Raw genomic sequence first — 13,191 nt, 5'->3', positions numbered from 1 at the left:
CAAATAGGAACCATTTCTCTAAATCCATTGGTTCACGAAATAAACTTTGAATGACCTTGAACCATGAGTTCAATGTTTGCAAATTCTAAAGACCCTCTACCAGATGATTATGTCTAGAAAATTTTGAGGCTCTAGAATGAGTACGTACTCTCTAGAAACATTATTTTCCTCACAACCTTCTAGTTTTGTCTAAAATTCCTCGACTTGCTATTGGTCAAATTAAGTACGGTCAAGGCTATTTAAACTTAAAATGACAGTTAACATTTTTCTAATGGTTCTCGAGAAAAAATTTGAATGACCTTGAAAAAATGGTTCAAGGTCATAAAAAGTACCGTTGTCAAGTTACCCCCTGCACGTTTTATATATAATGAAAATTTAAAATTCTGCGCTAATACACATTTTGAGTTATTAGCACTGTATCGTTTTATTGTATAATGTATGTTGTGGTGGAAAATATTTGAGACAAGTGATTTAAGATAATTTTACGGTCTTCAACTGACCACAATGTTATAAATAAGATATAATCTTCAGTTGGAAAGATTCGAGGTTGGCGAAATAATATCTAGGTTTACACCAATTAACACTCAATCAGTTAATGATTATGTCATTAGGCAAATCGTTTGAAATTGAAGAATTTTTTGACGTTTTACTTCTCTTCATAATAATCGACACGACTTTTAACTGGGCACCGAAAACGCAGGCGCAAAGAGCGGAACAGATACAAATGTTGTACAGGAAGTACCTAGGCTGGTAATTCATTACGTAGCCCACGAAGGAAGAGGATGCGGTTGCACCCACTGACGTTGAGATGATAAAGAGAGCCCCCACAACATTGGTAACACCGACGTACGTTTCCATCCAGGCGATACCGGATGAAGCCATAGTGGCGCATCCTAAACCCAACAAGGCCGTACCGATCCACATCACGGTGGGACTAGTATCACCCCAAATGGCTAGAAACACTCCAGCCGAGCATATGACGGCTATGTTCACGGCGAGGACATAATTCAGTTTGACTTTGGTGGAGGCGTAGATGGAACAGGCTCTGATGAAGGTGTTTGTGCCCCAGAAAACGGAGGTCATGAAGGAACCGTCGGTCTTCTTCAGTTTCATCTTACTAGCGACGACGAAGCTAGTCAGGTACTGGGTGAAAGAGCTCTCGAAGAACATATACGAGGCTAAAAACGCCATTCCTAAGCCGATCAGGATGCGCGGTAGCATCAGGCCCGGCACGTAATCCGTGTCCCTCTTCTTTTCGGTGTTGCTTCTCACCTCGGAACGGTCGTAGAAGAACGACACCAAGTTGGAAATAGCCGACATGAAAACCAAACTGCACACGATTATGTAAGCTATTTCAATTCGGCTTCCGCTGCCATTTGTCCATGACGAAATAGAGGTATTGACGTTGGTGGAATTGTCGTCGGGAGATAGGAACGGCGCGGCTACCAAGGGCCCCACTACCGACCCAAGGCCGAAACTGAAATGAAGAGCTTGATAGAAAGGCGCTGGGTTGTTCATCCATAGATCGAGACACAAAACATTTACTCCTACGAAATTAGTACATTACCACGGGAGCGTTTTGGTTAAATGACGTTAGAGCCTCAATTACCAGTATCAACGGCTCCCGCAAACAGTCCGTTGAAGAAATAAGCAACGACTAGAAAAGGCACGTGTTTCATGTATGGAACCATAAGACATGTCGCACCCATTATAAAGACACCAATGGAAATGAGCAATTGACGGTTGAATCGACCAAAGATCCAACCTCCTGAAAAAGCAACACATCCGCGAGTTAAACGAAATAAAGTGTCCGTCTCATCGTCACGTACCTAAGGCGCATCCACAAAAGCCACCGAGGAATCTGGAAGCCATAATGAACCCCATATCCGTGGAAGTCGCTCCCACATTTTTCTCGACGTCCGGCAGTGTGGGTCCCGAAATGGACAAGGTCAGTCCCTTAAAAATGGACATCCCAGTACGTTCGTAAAATATTTAAATAAAATGAGCAAATTAATTCATCCTCTTACCAAACTTAAAAAAGACCAATACAAGTTGAAAGTACGGAAGATTCTCACTCGATCCGAGTAGAGTTTCGACCACAAAGAAGGACGCGTCATTTCACTTGTCAAAATTACTACAAACCGAAAATAAAGAAAGGGAAACACACATTTAACTCGCGTTCCTTATACTCGCGACACTTTACTCGAACGGAGTTAGAATGACGAAGACGATTCTTTATCAGAGTGCAAAGCACTTATGTGTCTATTTACAGATAATCATTATATTTCCTCCGATATTGTTGACTGTTATCAATTGTCTAATAGTAGGCCCTGGCGCTTAAAAATAAATAATGGGGCGGATCCGGTTAGGTTAGAGCGCTGTGCAGGAGCTTTCCACCAGTGTAAAAGTTTTAATTAGAGAGTTTCAGCAAACCCATATCTAGGCGTTTACGAGAACGTCTGCAAAGTTCAGGAGATTGGTAGACGTTGGCGTATACTCTTAGAAATGGGTTTGCTGAAACTCTCTAATTAAAACATTTACTCTTTTACTTCGGTTAAATTTTGTTTACAGGATCGTAGGTAGATATATTGCATACCTCTGCCACGAGAGGACGCTCGCAACGCGATGCAATTTGCGAACAAGGGTTTTTAATCTAAACAATTTCAACAACTCCTGTGAATGCGAAAATTGCAACTTCTGGCGTTGGGAACATCGATAACTTGGGATAACGGAACTTGAAAAAGCAGACGATGAATTAATAGCAAAAAGGCTTAGCGAATTATTTTACGTTACTGAAAAATATTTGATTGAAATGGTAAGTGAAATAATATGAAATAACATAATTTTAAACTAGCAAAAGAGTAAATTTGTATCATATAGTCGTTGATAGTATTTAAAATTTTCGTTACAAGTATCGATGCCTAGTGACCTCGTTCAAAATTATCTAGGCATTTACGAGAACGTCTGCAACGTTCATTAGATTGGTGGACGTTCGTGTAAGCGCCTAGAACGTTTTTCTTTGGCATAGGACGGTGGTGAAATACACCCCCCACCTTTCCGAAGCCCAGATCTTTTCCAAAACTTTCACGAAGTATGCGCGAGACAAAAGACAAGACCAGCAATCTTCCCTCAACTCACAGCGATTCCATGAAACCATTTTTATATTCGCGGGCCTGAGGCCTACCACCAGGTAACGAAAGAATCCTGCAAGGTCAAGACCACGTCTCTCGCTACGGCAATAGATACTACCAGCTTCAGCGTTCTCCCCGCTTGTATCACAAGGAGACGACCCGAGGTGGTTATCACCGATTTTGTTGAAACTCGGGGGTTAGGTAGACCTTATGGTAGTATGAAAATTGCCAAAGGGAAAAGTTGCAATGGGCTTTAGTTTTCCCATGGCAACCGAAAATGTTTTTGATCTCTCAAAACAAAAAATCTCCATTTAAAAAAGCATGGGATTTTCTCAGTTTCACAGGGTACTTACTTACTTAAAAAATTTGAAAAAATTTTAGTTTCAAAACATACCCAAAAAGATTAATTTGACCTATTTTGGGTAAAATTGATCATTGTTTTTGGCTAAAATTGATAAATTTTGGTTACATTTTTACAAAATTTGGGTAACCTAGAAAATCCCATGCTTTTTCAAATGGAGAGGTCAAAAACATTTTGGGTTGCCATAGGAAAGCTAAAGCCCATTGCAACTTTTCCCTTTGCAAATTTTCATACTACCATAAGGTCTACCTAACCCCAGAGTTTCAACAAAATCGGTGATAACCACCTCGGGTAGTCTCCTTGTCAGTGTCAGAGACCAGGGTGCGCCACGAGTTTCCGCTTGGAAAGGAAACTAAAAGTAACACCGAGATCCTCTAAGCCCCCGCAACCACGTAGAATCAACCATGGGCCAATTTTCCTAGATCAGACGACGTCATTCGTAGCATCACAAGACACAAGTCTTAAATTAACCAATGACCCACATAAAACATGAGGTCACGATTTGTTTTGCTTTCAAATTTGCCCAAAAATTTGGCGGAACAAGACCGCAGGACAGAACCCCAAGAGGTCAGAATTCCGATTTGCTAAAGAAGAAGACTCTGATTCAGTCCGCAGAGAGAAGCACGTCAAAATCGATACGAAAAGTAAAAGAATGCGCGATACACTCGCGCCCGAACTTCACATTAACTTCACTTAAAAAATAAAGAACCCTCGCGGAATCCCTCGCGCTAATCTTAAATAAAATTCCCATCGCTAACCACCCAGATGACATCAATCCGATCAGAGAATGATAGTCAAAGCAGTCGTGAATCCACGAGGAGCAATATCTTCTCCATCCTCATGCAGCCTTTTGGTCACCGATTACCTAACAATCCCGAGAGAAGAAAACCAGATGAAAGAGACCGATTCCCTCGCCTAGCCAGACATTTCAGACCGAAATCCGAAGTACCTACGCCCTCGCCAGCTTGTAAGAAGTCAGTCCAGAATAAAGAGTAACACAGAGAATTAAGAGTTAAAGGAAAAAGCCCGCAATCCGGCCGTCAAACTGTAAACGGGTATTACAGAAGAAGAAAAGGATATAGAGAATTGTGAAAATAGTTAATTAATGGTGGGGTGGCGCAGTGGTTAGCACTTTCGTCTCGCAGCGTGAGGTTCGATCCCAGCTTGTGGCACTTCTAGAAAACTCGGAACAACTTCTTCTGCGTGGAGTTTGCAAGTTCTCTCCCCACTGGTTTAAGGGGTTTTCCGCCGAGCTCTTCGGTTTCCCCTTTTATAAAAACTTGTTGAGGTTAACGGTAATAGTTGGCACGCGTGGCATGAACGGCTTGCCACCACCCTCCTAGTACCTGGCCACCTGAATTAATGCCTTTAAAAGTTGCTTGATGACTTGGGTACTAGCCTAGCTGATTATTATTATTATTAAAACCCGTAAACAAGCAATCCCCAAAGACGTCCCGTTCTGTGAAGAGCGTGTGCCGGGCATCTGGCGTGCAGCGTTTCTTTCTCCGGGGGGTTTCCCAAACATTCGGAGGGGCCAGTGTCCAGTGTACGAGCCGTGCACGCTTTGCAGTGGCGTCGAAAAAAGTGGAAAGGCAGGGGGCGATCGCCCCCTCATCTATCACATCCATGTGCAGTTCGAGTGACTAAATGGTAATTTGTTTTGCCAAAAAAAGTACACCGCCGAGCAAGCGAGGCCGTTATGTACATATTTTCTTGCCCTCCACCAGATCCATAAATGTTCGGACGCTCCTGACGCCCGGCGAGCGAAGCGATCGAGGCGCTCCCGCAATAAATAATTTGACAAATGGATGGAAAATACAATTTCCGTGTCTCCCGCTTTACTGCAAAATGAAGGTACTTCAGACGATCTTAGCAGCTGTTGTTAAAATAAATCTGAAAATAGTTGAAGCTTGTGAAGTTCCAAATTGGATTTTCCCTTGAGATTCAACAAAACCGGGAGAAAAGTATACAATTTTAAGGGTTTAATAATATTAGTGATATTAGAAGTACTTCTGGTGATATCGGTATATACCAAAATAGCTTTATAGAGGACTTACAGCTAACATAATGGTTTGGTCAGTTCGGAGACACTCGAGATTAATATTATACATCTAGCACCTACTATTGCATGGAAACATTAAAAAGTCTTTGGATATCCAATATGAAACTGTTGAGTAAACAACAAGATAACGCGCTTATCATAGTTCATGTTTGTATAGTTTTATATATGCACTACAAATACGAACGCGTTCTGTATATTGGCAGTTCCACGCTGACTGCTGAACCATGTAAATAGTCTGTGAACAAACGTCTAGTTAAGATCTTATCTCTCTCAGTTATTTACTACTATTCACCACCCTAACAATGGCGACGGGAATGGGATACCCACGACAACAGTAGACGCCCTTCAAGTAACATCGCAGCATCAGTATAACAAATCCATCATCGAGACATCATGTTGGTCAACACGAGGTCAACAAGCATCGGACAATTCCCACCTTTCGACGCCTCAGCCGACCACTGGACAATCTACGAAGAACGGTTGGAACTATTTTTCCTTGCCCACGAACTTAACGAAATCGTAGGAAGAACCAACGCCGTAAACCTTGCCATAACCGAGAAAAAGAAAGCCATCCTACTCACCGTCATTGGAGCACCCACATACTCAATCCTGCGAACCCTGATCGCACCCGCCAAACCGCAATCGAAGACGTTCTCCGAAATCATTGACATCCTGACGAATTAATTCCAACCGCTGCCGACTGAGATCTGTCAAGGATTATATAGCCGCCATCCGCAAGAAAGCAGAATTCTGCAATTTCGGTGACACACTCGACACCATGCTCCGTGACCGCATAGTATGTGGAATTAACAACGATTAACAATCTTAAGACAGCAGTCAGCAGAGCGCAGGCTCTAGAAACCATTGAGCAAGACACCAAAGCCATTAAAGGTCACGATAACAACACCGAAGTACACCGCATCTCGTACCAGTCACTCACGGCACAAGACCACCTACAAGCCCACCACAACGGGACAGGGTCTAGATCAAGACCACCACAATAGTGACAACCTCCGCCGACGCGAACCAGGACAAAGGACATGCCCACGTTGTAACGATACGGAACACACACACGGGGAATGTCCATACACGACATACGTATGCCGAGAATGCGGAATCCAAGGTCATCTAGCCAGAACATCCCGCAAGAAGTCAAACAATTCCCGCAGACAGCCAAGGCGATCACACACGGCGAGAGACGACCAAGAACGGCGGAGAAATCAAGGACGATGGCCATTCATCAAAGACAATAGCAACACACGCATGAACATGATAATCAGCTATGCTAATACCCAAGGCACCACCTTAGAACACGACGATCCGAATCATCAAGATATATACATCACAGCCTCATCAACAGCAAACCACGCAGAATATGATATTTTCATGATCAAGGAGAGCAGCCACGATGACGCCAATCGACAGAGCAACAGCCCTCCTCCATACGAGACAAGCGACGTCACACGAGGTCCACAGAGCAGACCACCACCGGCTATCAGAATCAAATGCATGGTCAACGATACACCAATGTCATTCCAAATGGACACCGGATCCGGCTACACGCTTATTTCAGATACGTCACCAGGAAGTCATAAGACCGGGCCCAGCAAATTTAATGGCGTACACAGGACATGCACTCGATATCAAGGGCTAGGTCCTGGTAAACGTAAAACACCGCAACAAGAATCTGAAGTTACGACTCATCGTGACAACCGGGAAAGTGACAAACATCATGGGTCGAGACTGGATCTTCTCCGACTTGCAGATATTACCCGAGATCTACCAGTCAATACAAGCAGTCGACTCGCCGAACGACGCACTATCAACATTACTGAACATATATGACGACATTTTTTCACCGGGCATGGGCCTTCTCAAAGACGTCAAGGTGAAGCTGTACATATCTGAAGACAAGTCCATGCCACGATTTCACAAAGCGAGATCCATTCCCTACCACCTTAAAGATAAAGTAGAAGACGAAATACGCCGACTCGAAGCAGAGGGAATAATAAGTCCCGTACCGTACGCGGAATTAGCAACAGCCGTGGTACCGATAATGAAGAAAAACGGCACGATCCGGTTATGCGGTGACTACAAGATCACGACGAACAAAATCATTGACAGAGAACAATATCCATTGCCCAAAGTCGACGAAATATTTGCACAGTTAGCAGGCTGCAAGATATTCACACGCATCGATATGCGCAACGCTTATAACCAACTGGAGTTGGACGCAAAATCGCGAAAATACGTCATAATCAGCACTACAAAGGGATTATATCGATATAATCGCCTTCCCTTCGGCATCTCATCATCATCAGCAATATTTCAAAGACACATGGAGATCCTCCTGAACGACCATCCATACAGTGCACCATTCCAAGATGACATCATTATTGGAGGAAAATCACACGACGACATGCTGACCAAGCTAGAAAAGCTATTCGGAACCTTCTCAAAGGCAGGATTCAAACTCAACCGAGACAAATGCCAGTTCATCAAACCGTCAGTAGACTTCCTGGGTTACCGTTTGGACCCACACGGATTGCACCCGCAACAAGAAAAGTTGACCGCCATAACGGAAGCGCCCGAACCACGCAACATAGACGAACTACGATCGTTTTTGGGGCTCATAAACTATTACTCACGCTTTATACCCGACGCTGCAACGCTCTTATCACCGTTGTACGACTTATTGAACAAATCAACTGCGTGGGAGTGGTCGAAGAAACACAGAGATACTGTTAAAGCAGCCAAAACCGCCATCCATGCGTCGGACATGTTGGTATTATTTGATCCAACAAAAGAAGTATACCTCGCATGTGACGCCTCGCCAGTGGGTCTCAGGGCGGTGGTCTCTCATCAGATCGACGGCGTAGAGAGGCCAATTGCGTTCGCATCCCGAACTCTGACATCCGCCGAAAAGAACTACGCACAAATCGAACGGGAAGCCTTGGCCATAATTTTCGGAGTAACCCGGTTCAGAGATTACCTGTTAGGTAAGCGATTTACCCTGATCACAGACCACAAGCCACTTATATGCATATTTTCGGAAAACAAACCGGCACCTCCAACAGCAGCAGCACGATGGAAACTATGGGCGTTGATGCTATCCGCCTACGACTACAGGATCATACAAAAAAAGGGAGCGTTAAATGGCAATGCCGATGCCCTTAGTCGTATGCCTCTCAGAACACCGGACACCAAGCCACCAATACCAACTGAAGTAGTATTGCTAATCCGAGCTGGACCCAACGGACCGATCGATGCGAGACAAATGGCCGCGGCCACTCAAGAGGATAAATAACTATCCACCATCCTGAAGTACACGAAGCACGGATGGCCAAGCAATCATAAAGCACTGTCGCCCACGTGGAAGCCATACCAGAAGCGAAACACAGAGATGTCTATCGTCGATGGCATACTTATGATGGGCAATAGAGTCATCGTACCAGCAGTTTTACGTCCCGGCATCATGAAAGAACTCCATAGTACCCATCAAGGTCTGCGATCCATGAAGGAAGTAGCAAGGTCCACATCGATTTGGCCGGACCGATCGAGAACCACTACCTCCTAATCACCGTGGACTCCTGTTCCAAATGGATGGAAGTGGACATTACCAAAGCAACGTCATCCGCCACAGTTATTCGACATCTGCGACAACGCATGCCTCGATTCGGAGTTATCCCCACACTGGTATCGGACAACACCACCTGTTTCACGAGCGAGGAGTTCAAGACGTTCGTATCCGCAAACGGAATTAACCACATAACGTCAGCGCCATATCACCCAGCTTCGAACGATCAAGCCGAAAGATCCGTCCGAACGGTCAAAACAACGCTAAAGAAAATCACAGGGACGACGACCACGGAGCTTGACGTCATCAACGGAGGACTGCACACATTCACTGACTGCAGCCTAGAGATCAGAATAGCCAGAATTCTCATGAATTATCGGCGCACTCCAGTAAACGGGGGACCATCTCCCGCAGAGATGATGTTCAACCGGACGATACTTTCAAAATTGGACTTATGCAATCCGAAGCAGATGCCAGTCAGAGCAGAGGCAACGCAATTACCAGTTGAGCAACCAGTACCCATCAGAAATTTTGGTAGAGGGAAGCGATGGGTACCAGGATACGCCACCAAACGCATAGGCAGCACGATGTACGAAGTCAGAGTTGCCCACGGTAATACTATCATGCGACGACACCGAAACCAAATATATTTCACGGATGAACCTGCCAGAAAAGGGAAACCAAACATCACGACAACGGACGACGAGACAAGAACCAAGGAAATGCGAGCAAACGGCGAGGCAGGGACCACCCAACGTGGAATGAAACATCACGGACCGACCACCAAAGCAGCTACTCCAGCTCAGCAAAATCCGCCGACTAACCGAGACGACATTCGACTGCGACTCAACGCACCTACCACGAGCACGAGTAGCATGACACACGAGTTCGATCACGACGCCAGAGCAGAGCCACGCAACCGAATCCAAACTGGCGCATTCAAGACTAGTGTCAACCACACACCGGACGAGGAAAATCACGATGCCAGCACAGCACCGAACGATGCGGATACACTGGGCAATGGAGTCCCTGCGACCGATGTCCCGCTACCTCCGCGGAAAGCACGCTGAAACACGGACTCAAATGTGGACGTGCAAAGCGACACAGCAATGGAGCCACGAAAATCTCACCGCTCAAGAAAACCCACAGAGTTCTACGGCATGTGGCCCACCATACCCCCGGATGCGAATCTTGACTTTCTAAAGGGAAGAAGTGATGTTGAGTAAACAACAAGATAACGCGCTTATCGTAGTTCATGTTTGTATAGTTTTAAATATGCACTATAAATACGAACGCGTTCTGTATATAGTCTGTGAATAAACGTCTAGTTAAGATCTTATCTCTCTCAGTTATTTACTACTAATCACCACCCTAACAGAAGCGTTCTATGGTCTTGACACTCTCGAGTTAAAAGTGTCATCCTCAGATACCCTAATAATAAATATTCCATGATTTATGTTATTTAAAATTTGTAGTCAGTATGGATGGGTTTTGAATCTACTGAAATGGACGAGATTGAAGATGATTCATCTCTAAAAACTCTCTTCATGAAATGAGAAAAGCTTTTATTGAATTTAGATAAAAGATTTGGTCCAACTTCAATAGAACTGTTGAAGAATAAAAAAACAGCAATAACCTTAGTTACTCCGAAGCTTTGCCATGACGGTTCATTTTTATTATCCGAAAGCATATGATTTCTTGAGAAAACACCTTTGTTTACCACATCCCAACCCTCTACAAGAATGGATAAACCAAATCGTTCCAAGTTTTTACTACATTAAAAATGAGAGTGACAAATCAGATCATCAACTTTTAATAGAATTATCTATTGATGAAACGTAAATCAAGAAACATATACTGAATGGACAGGAAATTAATTTTCCGGATTCGTAAAATCAAGCCACTGACGAAATTGCAACATCAGCCCTTGTATTTATGGATGTGGCTATCAACGGCCATTGGAAAGTCCCCATAGGATACTTGTAAATATAAGATTAAGAAAAATCAGCAGATACACAATAATATAGTCAAAAGAAGCAGTTCGAAGAAAACTTACCACAAGAATCCTTTTCCAAGGACAATTTTGTATGCAATGCTAGTCTATCAGAAATATATTATTACGATTGATAATTGTATTTAATCTTGAAAATTAGAGGTAAATTTACCTTTTTTCTCTCCAAATATCGACGTTGTTTACATTCTGCAATGACGTCGTAGAGCCCAGCTGGTTGCCTCAGATTTCATTGGGCCTCTACTTATTTTCTATCTCTATGGATAGTACGGTCTCGGAGTCTACGGAGTAGCCGCGTCAGCTTGAATCCGACAGTCAGTAGGAAACACGATCAACATTATGTTGTGTTTGGACAATTTTACAGCAATTTTTTTGAATTCAAGCAAATAGTTTTTGATATATTATGATATTTTCTAAAACGTTTTTCATTTAAATTGGGGTCTTCGTGACTCTCGACCCCTCATTAAATAATTTATTTCGAGGGTTCCAGCTTGGATTAACAATAGTAGTGCCTACCTGGATAAATCACTCTAGGCTCTAGCGTTCCGCGTGCATTTCCTAAGTGTTTGTTACGGGTTCTGCCTTGTAGAAGGCTACGTGTTACGGGAGTTTCGGAAAGTCTCCGTTAACTTCGCCGAAGCGGCGCTGCTGTCGCAAAAGTCATTTTTTTGTCAGGTTTTGTCCAAGTGATATATCCAGGTAGGCATTACGATTGTTAATCGAAGGTTTTTTGAGAGTCAATGACCCCCGGACTGCCCCTAATTGCAAGTCTGAATTTTACCAATGGCCAATAATAACGTCCCACTTCCGGTGCAATTTGATTAGAGTAAAGCAGAGGACTGGCCTCGCTGGAAACGTAGGTTTGAAATGTACAGATCTATCGCTGAAAAATATGAAGATAAACAAATTGACGCGCTAATTTACGTTATTGGGATCAAGCTGAGGAATGTGAGGATATTTTTCGTGGCTTTAATCTTACTAAGGAACAAAAGACCGTTTATGATACAGTTTTACAAGCGTTTGAAGACCATTTTATTGTACGGCGTAACGTTAATTAACGAGCGATATTTAATCGGCGCATCCAAAGGGAGGGCGAATAACTTTAACTTCTTTACATTCTCTATCGGAGCATTGAGAATAGCTCTTTCTATAAAATAATATATACGCATACATGTATAAAAAGTGTTATTTTTTTGGAGCGCGCGCTTCCTAATATTACCGTGTAATCAAACGTTTTAATAACGTAGATCATGTCCGGTGATTTATACTATAAAAAAACCGTTAGAAATACGTTTAGTTAACGTTAGTATTTTTCTAATAGTAACGTTACTTGTGCAACGTAAATAAAACGTTATACAAAAAAACCGTTTATTAAACGTTCAATAAACTACCATAAAACGTTTTTCTAACGTTAGTGCTCTAATTGAAACCAACTGTAAATCAACGTATTTTAGGAGTTAAAATAACGCCGTTCTTATACTAGAATGTATGCCTTTTACATACTAATTAAAGCAGGCGTGATCTCCGAAATGGCTCAATTTTTATTTAATGTATCTCTCACATAAAAATATAAACAGACACTGGAAAAAATTTAAGTTAAGAAAAGAAAGAACTGTACTTTTTATAAAACTTTTGGGTTACAATGCAATATGAACTACTAAAAAATATCAGTTAATTAGATCAACACAAATCACTTTTCTTGAAAATAAAAAATTGGATCTACTTAAAACTTGAATATACGTTATTTAAAAATACTTAAATCGTATTTCCAATAATCGAGAATATTTGAAACTAAACATTTAATTAACGAATTTTAAATATTAATTTCGATGCATACAGCGAATATAATATCTCACTTGTTTCTAAAATATCACAAATCGCTTTTTGCGGAAAATATACACGCTATTTATTGAAATTTTTAATCTTAAATCTCCATCATTTTGGTCAAACATCTTAAAAAAGTTTAGTCTTACTTGTCGTTACTTCCTAAATATTTAAATCTTATTCAAATTAATAAAAAATACTTGGAGATAATCTTAAATCCCAATT

The 13,191-nt window shown here is 42.5% G+C and overlaps 1 protein-coding gene across 1 annotated transcript; it reads right to left on the bottom strand.

The window, feature by feature from the left end:
- Positions 1 to 424: 424 nt before the first annotated feature.
- On the bottom strand, positions 425 to 2,190 carry LOC149948705 (sodium-dependent glucose transporter 1A-like). The gene is made up of 4 exons (XM_090172429.1): positions 2,028 to 2,190; positions 1,830 to 1,956; positions 1,610 to 1,768; positions 425 to 1,547 (listed from the first exon to the last, which is right to left on the bottom strand). Exons 1-4 carry the CDS (start codon positions 2,115 to 2,117, stop codon positions 589 to 591), a joined length of 1,335 nt encoding a protein of 444 aa, XP_090028555.1. The 5' UTR covers positions 2,118 to 2,190; the 3' UTR covers positions 425 to 588.
- Positions 2,191 to 13,191: the final 11,001 nt, after the last annotated feature.

This window comes from Leiobunum rupestre, chromosome 4 (genome assembly GCF_980474605.1).
Source record: "Leiobunum rupestre chromosome 4, qqLeiRupe1.1.hap1, whole genome shotgun sequence".
In the NCBI taxonomy this organism is placed as follows: domain Eukaryota; kingdom Metazoa; phylum Arthropoda; class Arachnida; order Opiliones; family Sclerosomatidae; genus Leiobunum; species Leiobunum rupestre.
The sequence above is the reverse complement of the archived record's forward strand: the minus strand, read 5'-3'. Positions and strand labels throughout refer to the sequence as shown.